Here is a 25,582-nt window from a genome sequence, read left to right as displayed (position 1 = left end):
CCATACATAGACCCTGGCAGGTTGATGGTATACATAAAAAAATGTACATCAAGAATGCCTATCATGAAAAATAAGAACTATACTATACAGAGACAGTAAACTAATATACAAAGATCCACACAACAGTACAGGAGGTGGCTACATGATTAAACTTAAGACTGACCAGGAATAAAATGACCACCACACTTTAAGTGTTAAATGTGCATAAGGCTGATGGTTAAGTGTTATAGTGCTGAAACACTTCTGTACTGCACAGATTTTATTTTACTCAATTTTGGTATGATCAAGAGTTATCTTGTTTGTTCTTTTTGTCATTTCTGTAATGAAAGCCCATTAGCTCAGGATTTTAATGTTGGTTTTCCACAATGGCAAGTCAATATCAGTCTTTTTCTCAAGATCTTTAGAAATTAATTTCTTTTTATAGAAAATTCAGTCCTGTTATCTTCATGACACCTTGAATAAGTGGATGTTACTCCTTATCATGAATAAACAGAGTAAATTAAAATATATTGCTGTATGTCTGCTAAGCCCTGCTGCAGTGAGACCAGCATGTTTTAATGAGGACATTTTTTATTTTGTTTTGGCCTCAAGGCACTGTAGATGTTCACTCTACGCTTGTCAGCGCTGTGATATTTAACACACTAAATGAGAAGGACCTCTCACTCTCAGTCACACACACAGGGATGCAAAGATGAGATGACTTGTTTTTATCTTCAGGCTAGTGTGCCTGTCAGCATGTTGGCATTAAAACACAAACAACCAAAATTTTTTTCTGCCAGACTGCAAGGTGAGAGGAGGTGAAGGAGGAGGAGGAAAGTGTCAACAGCAGAGATGAAAGTGTGAACAGGAAATGAGCAGAAGAGGGCTAAAGTGCAATTTCTGTCATCATCTAAATTCACCTTTATTATTTTCTTTAAAAAAGAGTTTTCCTTTTATTAGAAATGAATTTAAATAAGATTCAACAGAACCCCTCTCTGTAGGATGACAAATAATAAAAACCCCTCTGAGTTTAATGAGGGGGAAATCTGTTTGTGTGTGTATCTGTGTGCATCTGTGAAGTGTAAGGTGGCGTTGGCACCTGTAGGTGTGCTTCTACACAGCGTCCCTGTCTAGTAACAGCCCTGTGATCTGTTGGTGTGTTTGTGCACATGGATGTGCAGTAAGAGGTTTATGGTGTTTGAAGCATTAAGGTTTTTTCTGACCTCGTATCAGTGACACTAAAGCTTCTCCTGCCATCTGCTCGCTCTGGCTGGATCCCAGGTGTGTGTGTATGTGTGCATACAGGTGAAATGGTCGGCTGTTGAGGAGACGGGGTCATTAACACCAGATGGGTAGTGTGATGTTTATATCAAGCCTCTTCTAACACAAAGGTGCCCCCTTCTGTTCAGCTTTGGCTCTGCAGTGTGACATGAGTATTCAGTATCACAGACCTGCATTTCTTCATTGATTTAAAGGTGACATATCATACCCCTTTTCCGGCTTTGAATACCGTCATGTGTGGTCTAAGTAAAACATCTGTGGTCGAAGTATGATATAGTTCAAGCACCAGAGGACGTTTTAGGCCCTGTTCAAACTGGTTTTAAACAGTGTCTCTCAGAAAGCTTGGTTTTGGTGTGTGTTTTTAATACAAATGTTCCCTCTAAACTCACCACGCTCTTCCATGGGGTGTGACACTACTACAGTTGTGGGTATCCATGGGCCATGGAAGGAGATATTAACCTGGCACGCCAGATGGATTTGTTTCCCACATCCATCTGGAACACCTTCAATACTAAGCGTTTGGGAAAGGGCAGAGGATTTGAAAAATAACTCGGAGTGTGATTAGATGAACATTCTGTCATATCTTTACGGGCCAATCAAAGCAACAAAACACATGATGTAGCCGCGACCAAGGTGTGCGTGCACAGCTACTGAGGAATAACACGAACCATGGTGACTGCAGACATATCAGTACACGACTTTTGTTGTTTTTTAAAGGAAACAACTCTCGTTCTTTGTTCTTCTTTTAACGAAGAAATGTTGTCAAGTCCTGATAAAACTGGCGCTTCAGCAGCTCAGCTCTTCCGCCATAATCACACTGGCCTCTTGTTGCTGCTTGCTAACGTAACGACTCTGGTGCCCCTGAAAGTACTGCCCCGTGTCACTGATTGGTCCTGAAACTTTCTAACCGGGCCCAAACAGTTCAGACAGGAGCTTTGCAAGATGGATTCGCCAGTGAGAAACAAGGAAACTGCCGTATTCATCTGCTTCACAAGGTTATGGAGATATCAGGTGAGGGACAGATAATATTATAATGACTCCCATCCTGGTGTCACACAGAGCAAAGATTTTGAATGGGCAGTAGGATTTCGTGTTTGTTAAACATAGGCAGGCCACAAAGAAAGGACTGAATTGGCTTAGTTTACATTTTGTAGGTTGGTGGAAACTCTAGATACTCTGGGGAGAAAGATTTCTGTATTTATGCCCCAAAACTTTAGAATTCACTCCCACTGGACATCAAGATAGTGAGCTCTCTTGATTTTTTAAAGGAAAGCTGAAAACAGATCATTTTGATCCAGATTTTAACATGGGGTAATTTTACTGTTAAATATTTATCTTTTTTATTATTGTTTTTTCTGTAGCTTTTATTTAGTGTAACTTTTTTCCTGATTTTTTGTTATTTCAGAGTCTTTACTACATTAATTTTATTTGTTTGTATTTTTCTCCTCATTCTTAATTGCCCTGTTGCTCTTTTCTACTCTCTATATTTCTCTACATTTTTACTCTGCTCTTACTCTTCACCTTTCTACTGTTCTTTGTTAAGCAGTTTTGTCTGCATGTTTTTATGTATACAAAGAAAGTTGAGTTGAGATACCCAAATATATGCAAAAATACAGAATAAGTAGGTCTTTTATGATATGTCACATGTGAATAAAACCTTATAACAAACAATATCCTCACTTGAATGCAAGCAATATATTTTTAAAGGGTAATGATGTTTTCTTCAGTAATGTAAGAATTGATTTAACATCAGCGTTGGCCAGTATCAGCCCTTTAGACATTGGTCATCAACACAGTATGAGGTCATGGGCTGATATCAGTATCAGATGTTTATGTTTTGTTTCATCAGTTTAATGCTGACATTTAGCACAATTAACAACTGATTCTGAGAAAAGATTAATTATTAGATTGATAGATAGATGGAAGATTTGACCTGTTGGACTACTTCTAATTGTTTTTATGATCAGTTATAAAAGAAAATGATTATGGGATAGCCATCACAAAAAAACACTGAAACACTGGTATGGTCATTGATACATCTCTGGTTCAGTTGTTTCTATAAAGGGTATAAGAAGGCTTTGGTGATTAAAAAACAAGGATTTGATTGGTTTCAACCATGTTATGCATAAAGTTCAGATGCCTGAGGAAAGAAAGGGACCATCATTTTCTAAAAACAGCGACTCTGTTTATCATTTATTGAGTTGTCCTTTTTTGTCAGTTCAGTATAGTATAGTATCAATGTTTTACCAATTATCATTTTATATTTCTGTACACAGTGTAAGTAATATTTCATTTGAGAGGGAAGGGGGTTGTGAAAATAAAAAAAATGAAATTGCAGTTGATAATGTTCTGCCTCAAAGCTCACAGTGATTGAATATTTTGTCTTTGTGTCTCTTCCAGTCTTCCAGCCCTGACAGGCCTGACAGCAATGCAACAGGTAAGCTGTTCAAGCTGTTAAGATTGGAACTTAACAGCTGTGATCAAGAGGCAAATAAAAATGTGAAAAAAGTGTAATGCTGTCAAGCTAACTGTGAATTAATTTAGACAAATTTTTTGTATGAGTAGGTTCACGTGAAGATCCCAGTTTAGTTACAGGGTTCATAGAGGACATTCAGTAAAAATATCATTCTGTGCATGCATGGTCTTAAAACAGACTTCTGTCTTTTCTGCCTTAAAACAGTCTTATAAGTCTATCCTAAAACAGACTTTTATCTGTCTTTTCTGCATATGCAGCCAAGGCCCAGCCCCCTGTCGCAGAGAGCAGGTCTCCTGGTGGCTCAATACATAAATCGGAACCTCCTTCTGGTTCTCCAGAGAGGACCCCTCCTCGTGTTGAGACCAAGCCTGAACCGGCTCCTCGTGTCAGGGCTTCATCATCCTCTACTCCCCCTGGGGGGCCACTAAGTCCCAAACCACCAGTACCACAGGGGGCAAAACCTGCACTGGCTGCACGACCCACAATCCCTCAGAAACCAAGGAGTACCAGCAGCAGCAGCACCAGGAGCATTGGTACTGTATGAGCTATCCAATATATTTAGATCCTTGACCAGGTGAACAAAATTATAGCTCTTTTGATAGAACCATAGGTTTTTTGACACGTTACTCAACACATTTTATGCGTTCAAGTGTTTGTGTTTTCTACTTGTTTTCCTGACAGATGAGGGTCCAGACTTTCCCAGCAGTGGCAGCGTGTCTCCAAAAATTGCAGCTCTTCCTCCTACGCTGAAGAGGGTGCAGTCAGAAAAAGAGAAAAATGGACAGAGCGGTCTGCAGTCAGCAAACAAAACCTCTCAGGACGGTGGGTCACAAACTCTGTCTGCAAAGAAAAGGGTTTTTGTGCCACACTAAAACCTCTTGCATTTCTTTTTTATGTCCTCTGGAAATGCTATTCAATGTTGTTGATGTGATTCATTGTTCCCGTGGAGGCTGATATCTGTCACACCTACTGTACCACACACTGATAGATTCAGGTCACAATTCTTCCATCCCCTCAGTCTGTCATGTATTATGTAACAGACAGGAAGCTTTGAGATTGTTCTTTGATGTTTTTACATCCTCCTCTCTGATGTTTTCCTCCTTCTTTACGGTATGTTATCAGTGTCACTCTTGGGTTCCTGTCAGCTCCTGATCATTGTTAATGGCATCATTTTTGCTCTAAGGGAAATTCATTTTTTAAACATTTGCTACGTCTATGTTGATTTATCATTTTCTTTTTGGATCCTCTGTGGAAGTTCAAACGTGTTTGTGTTACCTAAGGGACTATCTCCTGTCTGCACAATGCAAACAGTAAAATCTTTCAACCATTGCATTACAAAAATTTTACAGGAGATAGAAAAATGGCTTCATTCGCATATTTGGACTTATGAAATGATGTTTTTTTTCCATGCTTAAGTATAGTTTTACTTTCTAGTAAAGGGGTATTTAGGAAAAGTCATGAACTTTTCCACAAAATTAACAAATTCAGGATGGAAATTAGCATTATTTTTGGGAATTCCACAGAAAATTTGCAAATCTATCAGTGAAAAATCCCATACATTCTGATGCATGTTTGAGAGAAAAGTCATCTCATTACAAAGGGGTTAGGGTCAAGGCCGCCCACACAGAGGATAAAGGGAAGAGGTTTCTGGAGCCCTGCTAAATGAGTATCCATGGGTGTCAGCAAAATCATGTTCCATTGTAAAGTTAAGCTTTGATAACCATGTTTCAATTTTCTACCTGAATTATTAGCACTTCTATTAAAGCAAAACATGGCAAAAATGGGTTTTAAAGTGGCAAAAATGGACGCAACTATGAGTGAAAATTGATTTCAAGTAGAAAAAATAGACATAAGTGACGAAAATGGCAAAAATGGGTTAACAGAGGCAGAGAGGAGCAGAAAAACTTTTGAAAAGGGGTTAGAAAGTGGCATAAAGGCTTCAAAGTTGCAACAATGGATAGAAAAGGTGGTGAAATAATTTTATGGGGTGTCAAAAGTGGTTTTAAGTGGCAACATTGGCAGGAAAGGTGGTGAAATTGCATTATAAGGTATCAACTGTGGGTTTAAAGAAGCTAAATGGTAGAAGAGTAGTGCAATGAGACTTAAGTGGTTTCACAGTGGCAAAATGGGTTAAAAGTGACATAATGGATTAATAGAGTCAAAAAGAAGAAGAAAAGTGGCAAAATGGGTAGAAAAAAGTGGTAAAAGGGGTTAAGAAGTGGCAAAAATGAGCAGTTAAGGTGGTGAAATTAGATTTTGAGGTGTGGAAAATTGGTGAAAAGGTTTGAAAAAGTTGCAAAAATGGATTAACAGAGGCAAAAAGAAAATAGGCGGGAAGTGGCAGACATGGGTTAGAAGTGTAAAAAATGGGCAGAAATAGTGGGAAAAGGCCTTAAAAAGCAGAAAAATGACTTCAGTGTGGAAAAAAATTAGCAGAGAAGGTTCTCCCCAGTTATGTGGAGGACCCATTCACTAGGTTTGTCAGGGGCCCAGTCATTTCTGTGGGCAGGCCTGATTGGGGTGGTAGAGTCATTTAGTAGAAGTTCACACAGGATGTTCGGTCTTTTCTACTCCTGCTAGAGATAATCAGACTCAAGTAGCAGTGTGGAATAGGACCCATTTTTGTGATCATATTATGTATCCAAGTATTTGGAAGATAGAAAGGAACATTTTAAACCACTTGTTTTCTACAGTAAAAGTAGTCTGCATGTGCTCATATCAGCCAATAATAGCTTAATCTTGTCAAGGTTGCAGAGTAGCTCTTTTGTCCTGTAAATCTGATCTTTAGAGACAGAGAAGTTGGTATTCTATCCTTTTCAAACTGTTTTCTATTTTATTTTCAAGCCAAATATAAGTTTGCAATTGAATATGAGCCAACCATTACATCCTCATATTAAAAGCCATAAATACCAAAAATCTGTCCTTATTCTCTGATTTTTCTCTCTTGCTGTTCTCCTCTTTGTTCTAAGCATGTCCACACTCTCCATTTTCCTCTACTCATTATCCTTTTCTCTCTTCTTTCTCTTGTTTTCAGTGAGGGCGGGGTCTGTGTCAGACTCTGTTCAGAGACCCAGCCCTCTCCGGACCAACTCTGAGGATCACGGCCCCTTCAAGAAAAAGGACCGGTCTCCAAACCGGGACAAGGACAAAACAGCTGGAAAGAAGTCATCAGACTCTGGGGAGGAGGCCGACAAAGACTTTATTTTGTTATGAGTGAGACACATTTGTTGATAAGTTTCCTAATTAACTTAAGGGGAAGTATATGATCAACAAGTTTTCATTATATTTGAGGTCAGTCCTGTCAGACCTCAATTATAATTCGTTTGGTTCGCAGGAAGACATGCTGTAGTATCAGGTTATACACCATGTCAAATTTGGTTATCGGTGACAGAAATATCTTTGATTAATTTCATATTATACCACCAAGTAAACCAAACCTAAGAGCTTCCTTTTCACTAACAGCTTTTTCTACTTCATGTTCCTGTCAGCTGAGAACATCATGTCTCTGTAATAATAAACTTTCACATAAAAAGAGGCATGAGGCTTTCAGAAAACAGCAGATGTATGTGGTTAAAGACAGAGCAAGAGACTGTGAAACTACTTTGGCAAATCTAAATAACCTTTCATCTTATTATTTGTTTCAGTAGCTTGTTTCCCAGGGACCAAACACACAATAATAACAATAAAACTAGGATCACTGTACTGTACTTGAACTCAAAGCAGACCAAGACCCAATGACATTCTTTTCTGTCAGTATTTTTGTAGAGATTTTTCTATTTCTGTGCAACTTTCCTCCTAACTAAATCCATTATGCAATCTCTTATTTGCTTACAGGAAAACACAGGTTCAGCTGAGACTTTCAGCCCACCGCCATGAATCACAAACTTATATTTAATGTAGCTTTTCTTACAGTAATACCACAGAGGAGATGACCTGGAAACTTTATCAAACCGCCTGACTTTACTCATGTTTGGATCTGCATGAAGGAGTAGGAGTGACCGTATGACGTGTTGCGTTTAGAGGACATTAGTACACTTAACTGATAATCAATCGATAAGGCTTCAGCACTGTTAACCAACACCGTCGTCTGTGATTCCACTTTTATCATATGAAACCTTTAAACCACAGATGACTTTTGCACGCTGCCTGAGTTTGTGTCTGTCATTACATAGAACAATACAGAGTGCCACTATAAACACTGATGTTACTTGTTAAAACAGTTTAATTTTAAGCCAGTACTTCCAAAGATGTCAGATTAACTTTATATCAGTATTTGTCTCTGAAGACACTCTGAGCTGCTCTTGAAGACAGACAGATTCTCCAAGTGTTTCAGTCTTCCCCTGGTGTGCTTACAGTCCAATGAAGGCAAACGACTCGCATAAAAGAGGACTGTCATGGATACTCTGGAAGGTCCAATGCTGCCAATTTCAGGAGCTGATTTAATCCAGAATCAGACAGAAACCTCTTCAGCTTGTTCTTTGTTTCAAAGCGGGACACTGAGGGAACTCCAGCCTTCAATCACTCTTTCTCCTGAGCCTAAAGACTCAACTTTCAGGGCTTTTAAATCCAGTTTTCTGCATAAGAGGACATGTTAAAAAGCCAAACTAATGCTTTAGTTAAAAAATGAATAATGCACAACCTGAAGGGAACGTAAACTGAAGGTAGCAGTATTCTGTGTGTAGCATTTTTAGGTCTTGATGCTGCACAACAACAATATAGGCTGATTCCTCTTATTATCATCTACAGATTAAGGAATGCCCTTTTCACACTGCTGCAATGACAGCATGTCAGTCATGAAGACAGGTACAAAATGTGTATTTTAATCTAAAGTGAAGGCCTGAAGCTTCCCTGAGACCCCTGGGTAGACCCAGGACCCCTTGGAGAGATTATATATCTCATCTGGTTTGTGAACACCTCAGAATCCCTCAGGAAGAGCTGGAAAATGTTGCTGGGAAGAGAGATGTCTGGGCTGACCTGCCTCACCTGCGGCCATAATGAGATATATCTCATTCAGTGGATATGTGAAACCGTCAAACAAATTAATACCCAATCATAATGCAATGTTTTCTAATCTCTTTAAAAACAATACTTGCAGACCTACAATAAGTATCAGTTAACTGATGACTTTTAAGGTATAGAGCTTAAATTTTCCCATCAGTTCCATCAGACTGAACAATGTATCCATCAAACTAATATTTAGCACATCAGTAACAGTGGAATTACTTTTCTTCATCTATGTAGCTGAACTGAAATTCTTGAGCTGAAAATCTGCTCTGAATGTTGTTCTCTATGTGCAGTGTGAAAGGGGCATACCTACTTTAATGAAGGAGAAATAAATTAAAGTCAGGACCAAAGGTCTTACTGGTGCACCTTTTCTACGATGTCCTTGGATGTCTTTTTGTAGGATTAGAAAATCATTCCACTTCTTTGTCACTAATAAAGTCATGGGAATAACACTGTTCCTGCAGGTCTGATGTCAACTGCTGCTTTGGCTCACAATGTCAGGCCCAAAACTCAAACATGTCTTTTATTTTGAAAATATTCCAGGGCACAGAATAAAATCCTTCTACTACTAGGTGCTCTATTCTGATTTTTTGGGTGCAAGAAAAAAAACCAGTATGGACTGGGATTTCAGAAGCAGCTGGCTGTGTTTCTGTTTGAAAGACTGATGACGATGGTAATTTCTCTGTTCTAGCCTGAAAATGAGCGTCCATTTTTTTTTCTGATGTTACACGGTTGAAGAAGTGGAAACAAAACAGAAGAAGTGGAAACAAAACAGTTTGGACTCTAGAGTCTAGATGTGTGTGACTGCATGATGTGAGTTGTACTGTATGTATATATGTGCTTTCAAACACGTAGGAGTGTGCGTGTGTATATATTTATGTGTGATAAACACACATGTAACATTCACACTGTGATAAATCACACTCCTATGTGAAAACAAATCCTTTATTGTTTTGGTACTAAGTACACTACTATACTAGGGGGTTTGTTTGTAACTTATTTGACATAAAAACAATGGCCGTCGCATTTTTCCTGTTTTTCTCTCACATGTACATTGTGTTTATAAATGTAGAAATTAATTCTTTGTATTAATTTGTTCATCAATTTAATGTTATGTTCATCAAAAAAGAATGATGCAAAACCAGGACTGTTTTCTCTTGAGCCGCAAAAAAAGGCATAAATACAAGTGACATGTTTCTCATAATTTGTTTCATTGTGCCCTGTTTGATCAATATGTTTCTGCTGGTGTCCAACATTTCTTCATGGAGATATTAATATTGATTAAAATGATTTTATAGGCTTCAAAACTGGTGCATTGATTCTTTGTGGAAGTACTTTCAAACAGCGTTCTCTAAACTTCAGTATGCTGCGACCAAATATGAGATCCGAAAATGGGGCGTATCAAAATCCTTGTACAGCCTTAACATGAGACTCAAACATTTCATTTAATTTAACTCTTTTTTTGTTTGCTTTTTTGTTTGTTTGTTTCATAGATGGGGAATTTCAGTGCAAGTGCTTTGCTTTCAGATACATTAACATTACTCTGAAAGGGTTTGTGGTATCACAAAATACAATGAATGAGCATCTACCAGCAAACTCTTCACAAGTACTATAAATGTCTCAGAAGACACTTTTAAATTCTTAGAATCAGGATGCAAGCAGCAAAGTGAAACAGCTGAGTGTCACCAGTTAATCCGACACCAGTTAAACTGTAACACTGATTGTTACACATCAGACAAATGATGAAAAGGTGACATGAGTTCAAACTGATATATATTATTTTTTATGATCATTTAAAATGTGATTTAATCATTTTTTATTTTCTATGATTTTTATTTATTGTAAATGTCCTCTTGCAGCCCACCTACAGTACCTCTAGGGCCCAACAGTGGGTCTCGGACCACACTTTGGTAAGCACTGCTATTGAAGATTTATTTGCAGTGTAACTAAATGGCCACTAGATGGCACACATATTTCTATAGTCAGTATTCTCTCTCTTTTACACACTTGGAGGAGGTGTGGTTTCACACAAAGTCAGAGTAACATATGTCAGACAACTGAGCAGCCAGGCAGTTTGTCACCTCAGTTCTCTGTTAAAGTTGACTTCTTGAATTTTGTTTTTCAAAAATGGACAGTGCTTTTGATAACCTGGATGCTGCAGGTTTCCTGGAAATCTGGCAACACTTTGACGCAGATGGTGAGAAAATTTAATTATAAGTAGATTTTTTTCAGCATAAACTCCTGCTTGAAGAGATAATACAGAATTTTGTAAAGAATCTTTTGGTTTAAGTAGACAAAATATAAAAAATGCATTCTGTATGTGTGATGATACCATTGTTAGATCAGGTTGTAGGAAGTCATTTAAGTTTTTATAGTGTGAAATGCAAAAACAAACTTATGTGTGTGGGTGTGTGTGTGTATATATACAAAGATGGCAATGCCCTGAATAATTTCATAAAGCTGTTTTTGTAATACTGTCGCAATTTCAAATGTGGGATACATCTGAATTTGAATTAAATCAACTCTGATCAGGGACATCGAGAATATATCCATGATAAGTTAGACATGCCTAATTCTTCCTCCAAGTTATTTCTGTGATGACTTTTTTTCTCTGCTTCCTGGTCTAACAAGACTTGCACTACTTGTTTTTGATTGGACAGATAATGGCTACATTGAGGGCAAAGAGCTTGATGAGTTTTTCCGTCACATGATGAAGAGGCTGGGTCCACAGGTGAGAGATCAGATCATGCAGAACGTGTGATGACAGCAGTTTAATGCATTGCATGTCAGGGACAGCTGGGAACACAAAGTAACAGACTGCATCATTATCTGATGGGACAAATGCACATGATGATAATGAAGTGTCAAAAAAATCTAACAGTTTAAAGGTTTACCTTTTAGTTCATGTATGTTACTATACATTCTCTTTAAGGAAAGGCAGTCATCTATTTAAAAATTCGTATCAATGGTCATCAAACTTAAGTTAATATTTAGTAAGAACATTTGTAAACATCATAAATCTTCTTAAGAAATGCATTTGCCTCAAAGATTTTGCATCCTGCTGCTGTGTGGTCGGCTGAAGATTAATGCATTTCTCAGGATGGGTGTGGCAACACAGACAAGCTCTGGACACTGTCAAACTAAAAGACTCTTAGCTTAAATCTACCCTTAATAGTCTTCCTAAAATGGAAACAGAATGAGCATCTAAATCAGCATAAATGACCATTAGTGCATTTCCAGACTGTTTTTGTGAGTGTCTCTGATTGGTCTAACCACATCTGTCTAATGGGTTTGTACTCAAACAAACAGACCTTGATTGACCACATGCCACGTTGATTGTCTTATGTTTGCTTCCCATCACTCAGGCCCCGAGGATATGATCTGTTTAGTGTATTTCTCTCTGCAAAACAGAGCACAGACAAGTTATCTTATTACATCTGCTTAGATTTAAAGTAATGTCCAATCTCATGGTGCCTTGATTTTTCCCTCTGGTGCAGCATGTAAAATGATGCAGATTTTTCAGCTATCATATCAATGGTCATATAGCTGGCAGCAGGCCAAAACCTTGTATCTCATTTTTTATTTATACTATTTTTCTGTACATCTGTCACTGGGTTTTAACAAATTGGAAGTGGGAGGGATGGAAAACTTACAACTAAAAAACATATGCAAAAATAATCCAGGTCCAGGCACTCAATATGGTTTGAAAAATGTATAAGGCATTTAATTTATAGGGCTACAAATATTAAAAAGTACACCAAGGCGTAGTGGTTCTCCAGGCTGTAGTGACACACTGAGGCCACCACATCCTGAAGAAGTCACATGATGAAGAAATGGGCGCTGAGGCAGAAGCAGGATTTATTTCTATAATAGAAACCTTGGTTTACCTGAGTTTGCTGACCAAATTGGCAATGTGAGCTTTGAACAAAAGCTCATGATCAATAAGAAAACCCAGGTATTTGTAGTTTGAGACTAACTCAGTAGGTCTACTTTGCATAGTTCAAATTGGCTGGATATTAGCTCGTAACTCACTTGTATTAGAGACTACTAGGAGTTTTGTTTGATCAGCATTTCAAACCAATGTAAGTTTCTGCATATGAGATTAAATAACATTAAAAGCAGAATGATAAAACTCAAAAGCCTATGTAACTTATGATAAAGAGAAATGAATAATGGTGTCATCAGCATACAAATGATATAAGGCATTTTAAAAGGTCTCACACAAATTGTGAATATGAATGGAGATCTAAACAGGTTCTAAGACTGAACTTTAGGGCACACTTTTAGGGACCTCAAGGTTCAGTCTTAAGTTGTAATTTAGAGCAAACAATAGAAAATGCTGTAAAACAGGACTGACTGTTGGATGGATAAAATAAAACAGACAATAAGTTTATTTAAACATGAAAATGGAGGTAATTCAAAAATAACAGTCATTAAAGTACACAGGAAATTATAATTTAAAGAAAAAGAAAACTATTTGGCAATACTTGTTTATTTATATAGTAAAAAGTATAAAGAGGCATCAGCATTAATTTTGCTCTGTTTCATGGTCTCTTAGAAAAACCTTTAAGGAGCTTTAACATCATCTTTACCTGTGTGAACCCCAGAAAGAGTCATCACCGCTCTGGTAGTCTCTAGCAGGGATGCAACTGCATAAATGCCTTATGTCAACAGAGTAAAAACTTGTGCTTAGCAACAGCAGAGAGCCGGCGCCACATGTGGTATCACACAGTAGGTGATGAAGATGAACACAGAGATGAATCCCTCTGTATTGAGCACTGCTCTGGCACCTCACAGTCTGCTCAGCATATAAAAGAAACAACAACATCTGAGATCAACAGGTTTCTATAGTGACCTAAGGAAGAAAAACTGCTAATCAAATTTTGAATGAACTTACAAATAAGACAGTCCTTTCAGTTTTTGTTATCTGAGGTCCAGTTGAGAAAGAAGCGTGTTTATACAGGAAGAGAAGACGTGATCATAAACTTTGATATCTGTACACCATGCTCTCTGCAGTGTTTGAAATATGTGGTAAGCTCAAACAGGAGTTATCTTAGAGTTCAAATAGTAAACCTTGAACGAGAAGGATCTGAGAAAGGAGTCTCCATGGTGACAAATAAATGTGACTCAGCACTGGTGTTTTTTATTCACTATCAAGGTCTGAAGATTAAAGAATAGCCTATGCATTTGTCTTTGTAAAACACCACATTTTTATTCCAGTGCACTATTCTGAGATTAGTTTCCTGATAGCTTTGTAAAGTTTAGTACAGTTAGTGAATGTCTAATGGGGGCTTCGTTCTCATGTGTCTCTGCAGGAGAAAGTGACTGAGGAGAGAGTCCAGAGACTGAAGCAGAGGTTTATGTCTGCCTACGATGTCACTGCTGATGGGAAACTACAGATCCATGAAGTAGGCTGCAGAACCATTTATGTACCTCAATTATTTCTGAATGACTGAACTTTTCCTTAAGGTGAGCGTTTGTGCTGTAAATTCTGACATGGACACAAAAGATTGATACTCCGTTCTATCTGACATGCTCTCATTGAGTCTCCTCTGTGTCTGTGATGCAGCTCCTGGCACAGCATCCTCTCTACATCAGAACAATTCATTCAATCAAAGGATGTTGTGCACATACATTAGGCCAGTCCCTTAATGTGCTGACCTCACAGACCCCAAACGCTTTGGGTTTTACTCATAAAGATGGAAAAATCAATACCTGTCTTACATAAGTGGCCCATCGAGGACATTTACTGCAGTTGATGCTGGAACAGTGAGATCAAACCTTGTTGCACAAAAGCATCTATATGGTCTGTCTATAGATGTACCCATCTTTGTTTTCCTGCTCTCTAAAGTTTACCGTTTCACTGACATGGGTTTAGCAATTATTTAATGAAGAAATTATATAAACCTAATGTGGACTAGTCCTGTCTTTGGAGATAAAATGAACTCAGGACCTGACAAGGCGGGACTGCTACTGAGCACATCTGATGAGTAGCTTTCTAGAAGGCACTATACTTGAGATTCTAGTTTTCTATATTCACTTCATCTAACCAAGTAATCTGCATTAAAAGGAAGTTAGTTGGTCTGTCAGAAAACCCCAGCATCCTGTGTGATATCTTCAAGAAATTTTGTTGCAGCTCTAGTTCAGTGCCATATGACTGTTCACTTACAATCAGACAAAAAGAACACCAGTTGCACTGTTAATGCACTATTTGTGCATGTTGTAAGGGGATCCTGTTTCACTAAAAGGAAACTTCAGTGGGTTGGTGCTTGATGAAATGAGGTTTGTTTATTGCAAATGAAATTAGAAGTCAGGACAGAATAAACAGCAACACCTTACATTGTAAAGGTGGTACAGCACAAACTCTGCTCCATGTTTCCTATGCTCTATCTGCAAAGAGGACTGTATTTTGTATTGTATATTGTTGTATCCCAACATTCTGGTTTAGTTCAATACTTACTGTTCCAGATAGACTGTTTTATATATCCATTGCATGGGGCATATTTCACATCCATCTGGGCAACAGCCCATAGATAACGTTTGGGAATGATGGAACTATAAAACCTCAGAGGGTGATTGGATGAATATCCTGTCTGTCACATTTATTAAGGACCAATCACAGCAACAAAACATAAGAGGTGCAGGAATGTACTGCTGTGTGGGAGTAGACTCTATAATGCAAACCTGGCAGGCAGCCATTGTTATGTTAAAATACTCAGGAGATTGCAAAAACAGATTTTCTACCACAAAAAGGTTTTAATAAAGAAATTCTGTTCAGTTCTGATTAAATTGCCATGATAACTGCCTCTGCTAATGTTCAACCAGTAGCCATTTGCTTGCAGTACAACTAAACCACTGTCTCATTCTCCTCAAATTCCACCTTCTGAAATGTCTATTTACTAGTTATAGTGGTTGTTTTTCTCTGTTAAATACATCAACTTTATCAACAGTGGTTGTAGACTCAGTGATGTCACTCACTGGTTCCTGAAGAGGCATTATGAAGCCTTAGAGGGCAGTCACCATATTGAAGATGCTGACTGAAATTTCAGTCAATATGCAAACAGGGACTGAGTTTCATGTGGGACAGACCTTAAGACTCCTGGCAAATAACTACTTGTCTACTAATGCAAATGCATTCACGACCCTTATAGTCTTTAAAATCAGAATATATGCATCGCCAAAGTCACATCATATTTTTTTTTTTTTTACCAATTTTACTGAAAGCTTTGGACAAGAGAGTTTTTCATATCAGTCTGCAAAATGAGATTTAATGTTAATGGGGCTTCCTTGTTTTTTGAGGTCAGCCTCAAGTGGACATCTGAGGAACTGTATTTTTCTGCACATTGGCTGAATTAAAAAATACTTACATATACTACAAAAAGATGTCTAAGTCTAAAATAGCCATTCCTTTTTATAATTTTCTTGGAAATAGCTGAAAACAATCAAAATTGGAAATGCTGCTTGTCTGTCCAGGAAGTCTGGCTCTTCATGGGTTGGTCTCGTTTTTGGCGCATTGCGTTTGATCTGACTCAGCTTTCTGATCCAAATGGCTGCAGTTTCATCCTGGGTTTTAATTCAATAAATGACAGTGGCCAGTTTAATCTGCTAATGCAGGGCTGATACTATAAAAGAAGGACAGAGAGGAGAGGAGCAACATGAACTGGAGTGAAGCCAGGAGGAGCTGTAGAATATAAATCATACATCCTCTCTATCTTGTGTATCTGAGCCTGCAGGAAGCTGCAGTGTGCACATGCTGTACTTTATGCAGAGATTACTGATCACATTTATTTTTCATTTTGTGTCATTTAAAAAAAAATCAACACTTATATCTTTTATAGACAGTGTCCCAAAATTAGTTTAGTTCCTGTGGTTCCATTATTATGAAATGCCAAAGGCATATTGATCACTCAACTCCTGCTCTGTCTCATTTTCCAGCTGGCTAATATGATCCTCCCTGAAGATGAGAACTTCCTGTTGATCTTCCGTAGAGAAGCTCCTCTGGACAACAGTGTCGACTTCATGAAGGTAGAGTCACAGAAATTATCAAAGATTTATTTGATGCAGAAGCAGAGACTCATCTGTTCAATAAGGAATACACTAATAAAATTGTGTCATTAGAGTTTGTGAGACTTGTGGAGATTATGAAGAAAAATCTGGGGTCTAGCAGTCATTTCACATACTCCACATGCACAGAGGCCCTAATCCTTGAAGTAGGTGGGTTCAATCCAACTTGTGGCTCCTTCCCCGCATGGCAGTCCTCACACTCTCTCTCCCTGATTTCCAACTCTATCCAACTCGTCTTTCCAATATCAGCATTAAAAAGACCAATCATATCTACAACAACAAAGTAGAATCAGCTGACTTTTAAAGCTCGATTTTGATTTGTTTCTAAGATACTCTTTTTTATTGGCTGTTCCCATTGTTTTTTAAATATGACCTTTATCAGATTCTCATATGAACCTGTTATGGTCCTGAATCGACCCTCATGCACAAATTTTATTTGAAATTTGGATTTCATCATCTTAAATACAGCCAAGCTCATTGTTAAATGAGCAGGTGATCCAACTACTACATCGATTTGAGTCTTTATCTTCTTTAAACCTGTCTCTAAGGCAGAGAAAAAGTAGCCAAGGACCAGCTCACCTCTGTGCTGTGTTGGAGGGGTCTCTAGGGCGGTTAGGGCACTCTTGTATCACAGAGAGTAAGGAGGAACCATCTTCTCTGTGTTTTTCACTAAGTGCAAAAGACTTCCACTCCCATCCACACCACTAGTGCAGAACTGTGACGAGTGACACTGAAGATTCACACAATTCATTCCAGCTTTTGATGTGGATGAAGATTGGGTCGTTGTTTAAGAACCAGTCATGAAGTGGCCAAAATCTGACATGGACGATAAAATTATGATTCTGTATGTCACTGTAAGGTCACATATGACAGAAAGAGCTTTTTTAAAATATGCCCGAAGAGCTCACAAAACAAGAACCCAGCTACCACATGACATTTTCCTGCTATAGAAAGCATTATAATTGAAGTTTTAAAACCATATCTTGAAATAGGAAGGAAATGATTCAGTAAGTTCTAAGAGAATGATATGAAAGTTAAGATAAGCAAAAATGCAACACCTTTCCTTGGTTAAACAGATTGGCATGATAAAAACAACAGAAAATGAGAGCTTGGTTGCAACACATACAAAATATGAGGAAGTGTTTTCAAACTTCAAGACCCCAACTATGTCTATAGAGTGATATTTCCCTTGTGAATTTTAGTTCTCATTGTCTCTCACCGTGTAAAACAACAGAAAAGCATTCTGCTCTATAATAACCCTTAGTAGTGTGTCCCTCGGTGTGTTGACTCACTCACTTGACTAAAATCCTTGCACAGTGCTTGTTAATATTTTTCTGATTTGCTCTTTTTTCCCGGCTGAAGATCTGGAAGAAGTATGATGTTGACTGCAGCGGCTACATATCTGCTCAGGAGCTCAAGGTGAGGTCAACTAAAAAATGTATTTATATGAAAAGGCCTTTACTAATGTCTCTTCTGTTCAAGGAGATTTCTGAAGTGTCGCAGAGAATGAACATCACCCTCAGCCCAGTGGTGGCTGGTGAAAAATTTCATCAGTGGGGCTGTCCTAAATCTGTTCAACTATATAACTAACTATTCAACTAACTAAACAACTCTAACACTAAGGACCATTTCACTCAGAATGGAGTTAAAACTGCCTTTGGTTTTTGTCATGTAGCTCAACACTCTTAGTAATACTAGAAAAAAAATTTTCTCAGTGGATCAATTTCTTTTTCTTTTTCTTTTTTTTACCAGTTTTTTTTTTATTGATTTGAGTGGCGGCTGGTGAAAAATTTCATTGGTGGGGCTGTCCTAAGTCTGTTCAACTACAGGGCACATTGTCTCTTTTTATAGTCAAAAAATGACTATAATACCAATTTTTTTTTTTTTTTTTTTTTTATTGACTGACACACTGTGTATATTTTTAGGGATCTGACTTAATCCAGAGTATAAATTTCTTTGCACTTGCTGAGATTTCACCAACACCAAAAATGTCCCTCTTCTGAATTTGCTGTGTATTTATTATGTTTCCTTGTTAAAGACTGTTTGTGTAATTGAGTATCATCCCATCCTTTTGATTTTTTTGTTGTTTCAGTGTTTGCAAATGTTTTGTCTTTCAGGCTTTCCTGAAAGACTTGTTCCAGCAGCATCACAAGGAAGTACCGTCTGACAAACTGGAGGAGTACACAGACACAATGGTTTGTTTACAGTTCATTAACACAAACACATTCCTTTGAAAACCATTAAGTATAATGTTAGAGAATATCTGTGATGTGTGTGGTGGTGTGTGTGTCAGCGGCTCTGTTGTATCTCCTGTACATAGATGTGGCTTGAAAATGGTTTAAATAATCTTTCTCTGCAGTTTTCTTAGATCACATTTACTGTAAGTACTTATTAGGTCAAATGTACAAACTGTGTCCTTAAAAGTGTGATTTCTGTCATCATTATTTTCACAAATAACAGCTTTACCTATATCTACAGAAGGCTCATAAACCTTTTTCTACAAGCTGATGTGAATACATGTGAAAACATTGTTGAGAGAAACTTTCCAATCTAAATACTTTCTGTATTTGTCAGAAGGAAGCAGAGGGCATCTTGTTTAGTCTAAAAAGTCACTGCAGTCTCAGACAACCTGATCAAACTCTGAGTTGATTCTGGAGTCACAGATGGTGCTTGAAGGAAATAAACAGGACAGAAAGAGATTTATGTTTCTCAGTAAAGTGTTTTTGTCTTGCAGATGAAAATCTTTGACAAAAACAAGGACGGCTGTTTGGATTTGAATGACCTGGCCAGGTAACAGCTAGTTTTAAGTTTTTGTTGCTTGTTTAAAGTCTTTGCAGCCAGGTTTCACCTTTTATTTTAACCGACAAACTTGCCATGAGTCAGTCTACTGACTGAGATCTTCCAGCAGGGACCATCAAATGGTTTTTAAAACTCTGCAGGTCATGAAAGGTAACCGTGATCACAGTCCGGGCTCATCAGCTGTGGATGTCTCAGCCTGCAGATTTCAGAGGCCACATTCAATGTCATAGCATTTAATAACTATTTTCTATCAGCTGTTATTTTCTGAGCTCTTGGCTGTGTTGGTCTTCTTTAACAGGGTATTAATATATTATTTATTAGCTATGATTTACTGTGTTGTTCTATTGTTGTCTGTATGTGTATTTGTTTTGTACTGTTTTGGCTTTTTTTTACCCGAATGTAACTACTTTTGAGAAGAGCTTTATAAACAAAGGTTTTACAATCCACAACTCCAAAAAAGTTGGGACACTGTGTGAAATGGGATTAAAGACAAAACAATGATTTGCAAATCCTTTCCAACCATTCAACTAAAGACAGCACAAAGACAAGATATTAATCATTAAACTGATAAACTGTATCCTTTTTGTGAAAAGTGACAAACATTCTGATTATAATGTTCCAAAAGTGTTGGGACAGGAGTATGTTTACCACTATGTAACATCACCTTTTCTTCAAACAGTGCTTTGTGAGCATTTGGAGACTGGTGACACTCACTGTTAAAGTACTGAAAGCTGAATTTTCTCAGTTTTGTTTTATGTACATATTAAGTTCAGCAGCAAGGGGTTTCTGTTGTTGTATTTGAATACCACATATTCACTGTGACAAAAACTGGACTGCATGCAGGTCTGACTCGGCCCCACCGTCTTTCAGTGTGAAGCCATGCTGTTGCAACTCATGCAAAATGTGGCTGGGCATTGTCATGCTGAAATAAGCAGGGGCAACCCTGAAAAAGATGTAATCTGAATTGAAGCATGTGTTGCTCTAAAACCTGTTGTACCTCTCAATATTCACAGATGTGCTAGTTGATATTGTCATTGGCACTTAAACACCCTTACACCATTACACATGCTGGCTTTTGAATTTTGTTTTGATAGCAATCTGGATGATTAGTTTTCCTCTTTAGCCTAGAAGTCTCAACAAGCATTATATCCAAATGATAAGTAAAACAAAAGTGAAAATGTGGATTCATCAGTTCACAGCGCACCTTTACACTGTAGGAAGGTCAACCTCAGATGAGCTCTGGCCCAGAGAAGCTGGTGGGGCTTCTGGATGTTGATATATGACTTTCACTTTCCATTGTAGATTCTTAACTTCAATTTGTAGATGTAGTGACATACTGTGCTAACTGACAATGATTTTCTGAAATGCTCCTGAGCTCACACTGTCATATCTATCACAGAATAATGCTGTTTTTTAATGTACTGCTGCCTGAAGGACACAGCAATCAGTAATGGTTTATGATCTTGCCCCTTACACATAGAGATTTCTCCAGATCCTCTGAATCTTTTGATGATATTATGGGCTGTAGACAGTCAAATCTCTAAATCCCTTTGCAACTACAATTTAGGAACATTGTTCATAAACTGTTGGACTATTTGTCCATAAAGTGGAGAACTTTGCCACCCATTGATTTTGAATGACCAAGCCTTTCAGTTGTGCTCTTTTACACTCAGTCATGGTGCTATCACCTGTTGCCTATAAACAAACCCACCTGTTGAATGTTCAAGGTGTTTTGTTGGCGTCAAAGACCTTTCCTAGACTTTCCCAATCCCAACTTTTTAGAACATATTGCAGGTATCAAATTTAGAAGGGTGTGTTTAGTTTCACAAAGTTTAAATTTTGAACATGAATGTCTTGGCTATGTGTGTATTCAATTGAATATAGGTTGAAAAAAATGTGCAAATCACTGTATTCTGTTATAATCCACATTTTACATAATATCCAGTCTTTCTTTGGAATTGAGGTTTGTAATATTAATGGTAGAATTTCTCTTAAGATCAGGATGAAAATCAATTTTCTGTAAAACAGGCTGTCATTCATGGTAAAAGCAGCGTTATGGAAAAGTTAGTGTGGTCCAAACAGCTTGAAAGAAAGACCAAAGCCTGTGGACACCCAAAAAACATGGCAGTGAATTCAGCATCACTCCCACAGTCACCCTATTGGCTGAAAGTGTTAATATGCATCATATTTACAACAAGAGCGGGAATCTGAAAATTCACAAGATTTATCTTGTGAATAAAATAACAATTTGTGTTTTTTTCCCCTACAAGGATCATGGCTTTAGAAGAAAACTTCCTGCTCCAGTTTAAAATGGATGTGAGTTTTTGTCATTCGTAACAGGTTCAGAATGAAGTCTAATCCATGAGTAATCTTCATTTATTTACTCCAACTTCAGTACTTTCATAGAATATTCTGTTTTTAACAGTGTATTTCATTTCTTCTCTAGGCATGCAGCAAAGAGGAGAGAAAGAGAGACTTTGACAAGATATTTGCCCATTATGATGTTGTAAGTATAATAATGTACAGGGTGGGACTGCTGCTTCTTTATTTCATTATATAAAAGATCATTACTGTCAGGAAACTATGAGACTTTTGGCTGTACTCTGGACTTTGTTGGGTTTTTGTACAATGCAGATGCAGACATCTGGCTGAAAGGTTTCAAGTTTGAACCATTAATTGGTCTGTAATTAATTATGCATAGAGAAAACAACAACGTTAAGTTATAAGTGAAAACAAAGCTTTCTGTGGCTGTGACTGCAGTTTCCCTCCCAGTTATCACTGCCACTAAATTAATGACACTCCTGATTTTCTCCACATGTATCTGTGTGCAGGACACCACTCAGCACAGCAGCAGTGAATCCAATTATCTCCCTTACCTCATTAATGAAATGTAATGAAATAAAGCACTGATTTTCATGTCATACCACTCTCTGGGTGGATGAGTTAACTCTAACAGATTTTATCAGATGATGACTTCCAGATTAGTAAGGAGTCTTGCATAAGTGTCCTCTGGTCTGTTGAATAACAAATGTGAATTTGCCTGCACCGACAAGCAGTGAGCGATGAAAATTTTTGAAGTAATCTGCTCATTGAGCCTTTTTAACAAAATCTGCAGTATTACAGTGTCCTGTCTGACTGCACAAATTAATTTGTTTAAAATCGAGTCTATGCTTGAGTCTGAAAGTTATACTTTCACTCCTTGGCTGTATTTTCAAACATGTTCATTGACAGCATAGCATGCACTCTAGCAACCTCTTAAAAAAAACCTTTACAAAACATTTCCTGATCCTTTAGGAAGTGAAACTCAAAGATGCTTTTTTTTAACTGATCACTTTATTAGGTACACCCATTCAACTGCTCACTCAAGATTTCAATCACATGGCAGCAGCTATTTATTAAGACATGAAGGCATGGTCAAGATGATCTGCTGAAGATCAAGCAGAGCCTCAGAAAAGAGAAGAAAGATGATTTAAGTGACATTTTGATGCTCAGTTTGAACTTCAGTGGATTATTTTAACCATGTCTGCCTAAATGAATCGGTTGCTGCCATGTAACATTAGCTGATTTTTTTTTGGCCTAATAGGCAGTTGAATAGGCATACCCAGAAAAATGTGATCAATGAGTGTATATTTCATACTAAGAGCCTAATACCTCTTTTTGCAGTTTTTTATACTGCCGGGCTGCTTTGGAAATATTCTATTACAAGTTTTGCATTGAACCAAGTGGTAGATATTAAACACAATACACTCTGTGATGTTTCATATCTTAAAATACTACCTGACTACAGAGATGAATGTATGTGTAACTGATTGATGCAGGTGGGGCATAAATGACATGGAGTAATCTGCACCTTCTCCAACCTTCTCTTCTCTTTTCTGTCTCTGTCTTTCTTGTTCAGAGTAAGACAGGAGCACTGGAGGGTGCTGAGGTGGACGGATTTGTCAAAGACATGATGGGGCTGGTTAGGGTAAGACTGATAAACAAACATGTCCAACAGTTTTGATGCTAGGTTATAAATATGTGCAGGTCATTTTAATTTGGAGTTATAATCTGAATCTCATACCTACCTCTTAGAAGGTGTAAATAAGGCTGTCAAACAATAAAGTAGTACCTCATGTTATTGAGGATTCCCCACTCACTATCACTATTATTTGTTGTTTTTAGATCAAGGTTGTAGACTTTGGTTATCATCCAATAAAAATGCTTTGTCATAGTTTGCACACATTTCACTGTCTGTGAATTAATAGCAGTGTACAGCAGTTATGTTATGACAGCACTGTAAGTAACACTGCATTCGAGAATACTACTGGGTTAACCCTAACATCAACCATTGGCTGAATGAAGTAAAAACATCATTTCTGCAGCAATTTTGTGGTTAGTTTTGAAATCATGCTCTAAGTTTAGATGAACCTTGTATCTCTTTGGTGCAACCAAACAGTAACACAACATTATAGCCTAACTAGTTTCGATGTAGGGTTAAGTGTGGACCTCAGGCCATAACTTAAAATAAAATGAGCATAGCTGCCACAACAGACAGTAGATGTTTACTGAGTTTGATGGATGTGGGCCTGTATAAACACTGGTATGACACTTATGATACACTCAGTACAGCCTCATCAAACTCAAGCTGGCAAACGCGGCATCATAAAGCATCTGTTCTGTGTATCTGTCTTCTCCACATTAAATTTCTTCCTGCTCCGCTCTGTCCTCTCCAGCCTAACCTCACGGGCCCTGAGCTGGATAAACTGCGGGTTGTTCTGCTGCGCCACTGTGACGTCAACAAGGATGGAAAGATTCAGAAAAATGAGCTGGCTCTGTGTCTGGGAGTCAAACCTAAACTCAGTTAAAGGGTTGTCATATCATAGTATGAGTCAATGATTGTATTTGTTGTTTGGCTGATAGTAAGTTTGGATTTAGACCAACATTCATAAGGATTGTATGATCCTGAATATGATTGAAACACAATAAGACAGTGTGATACAAGTAGTAACAACTGTGTTTACTGCATGTGGTATTCTGATAGAATGAAAAGAAATATTAATTGTATTTTTTTGTTAAAATGGCTGCCTGTGCTGTAAGTTTGTGACATATTTATCAGTCTGCGATCACTGAAGTTTAAAGATTGAAATATGAAATGTTTTACGTGTGATTTTAGATTTTTTTCAGGAACGTTGCTGATTAAGTTTGTTACATTTAATACTGACATGTATCTGCATGATTCTCTGCCAAGTGTGCTGTGTCCTGTTATAACTGGAATAGTATGGGTTAATGAGGGAAATAAAACATTGAAGGAATGAAAAAGTTCATTTTTAGCATCTTTGTTTTGATCTTAGTTTTGAGTAGAGGTACATTTTGATCAGAGATGAAGGAAATAAACTAGAGGTGCTGTTACAACAGCTCATAATGTTTCATTAACCACCTTACGGTGACCTTGATTATGAATATTATTAAGCAATGTTGGACAGTTGTTGACAAGCCTTTTCTTTATCATCTATAGACAACAGTAACCCCCCAGAGAGCAGAAAGATTGAAGTCTGTTTGATTGATTGAAGATTGAAGAGAGTAGAAAATTTAATGAGCAGATGATAGAAAAATCACATACCTAAAGCTGAAAAGCTCAGCTTTAGAAAGCATTTTGTTATCATTCATGAAAATATTTGAATACTTTATTGCTTAATTTAAAACCAAAACACTAATTACATTCATAGTTCTTGAATTTTAAGCTTTTGTGCCCTGATTAAGAAGAAATATCCACTTTAAACATAAAAGGTTGTGGAGTTCTCACAGTGGAGAGTAGTATTCTTTGAGAGTGTAATGCAATCAGATTTTTCAGGAAAATTAACATTTCAAGTGGCAAAAACATAGATTTAAAAATGCAGCCCAGGCCCAAAGATTTGACCCAGACCTTTCAGGTCACTGCCACTCGTCTCCTATAAGACACAACAACCTGACAGGATAAGTCTTTGTATGCAATGTTGG

At 37.6% G+C, this 25,582-nt stretch overlaps 2 protein-coding genes across 3 annotated transcripts in view; both read left to right on the top strand.

The window, feature by feature from the left end:
* The window catches only part of LOC121513415 (F-actin-uncapping protein LRRC16A-like), a 129,305-nt gene extending 119,258 nt beyond the window's left edge, over positions 1–10,047 (top strand). For both annotated transcript variants that reach the window (XM_041793161.1, XM_041793162.1), the window contains exons 35-38: positions 3,661–3,697; positions 3,994–4,269; positions 4,418–4,558; positions 6,771–10,047. In XM_041793161.1, coding sequence (XP_041649095.1) covers positions 3,661–3,697; positions 3,994–4,269; positions 4,418–4,558; positions 6,771–6,949 — 633 coding nt within the window. In that variant the 3' untranslated portion in view covers positions 6,950–10,047. The remainder of the gene's footprint in view (positions 1–3,660; positions 3,698–3,993; positions 4,270–4,417; positions 4,559–6,770) is intronic.
* Positions 10,048–10,806: 759 nt separating this feature from the next.
* LOC121514030 (secretagogin-like) lies at positions 10,807–24,888 on the top strand. The gene is made up of 11 exons (XM_041794084.1): positions 10,807–10,937; positions 11,401–11,471; positions 14,056–14,148; positions 16,676–16,765; positions 18,167–18,223; positions 18,922–18,999; positions 19,539–19,594; positions 21,874–21,919; positions 22,050–22,109; positions 23,502–23,570; positions 24,319–24,888. The coding sequence occupies exons 1-11, from the start codon at positions 10,868–10,870 to the stop codon at positions 24,448–24,450; spliced, it is 822 nt and encodes a 273-aa protein (XP_041650018.1). The 5' UTR covers positions 10,807–10,867; the 3' UTR covers positions 24,451–24,888.
* The last annotated feature ends 694 nt before the right edge of the window (positions 24,889–25,582 follow it).

The sequence above is a fragment of the Cheilinus undulatus genome, linkage group 8 (genome assembly GCF_018320785.1).
Source record: "Cheilinus undulatus linkage group 8, ASM1832078v1, whole genome shotgun sequence".
In the NCBI taxonomy this organism is placed as follows: Eukaryota; Metazoa; Chordata; class Actinopteri; order Labriformes; family Labridae; genus Cheilinus; species Cheilinus undulatus.
The sequence above is the reverse complement of the archived record's forward strand: the minus strand, read 5'-3'. Positions and strand labels throughout refer to the sequence as shown.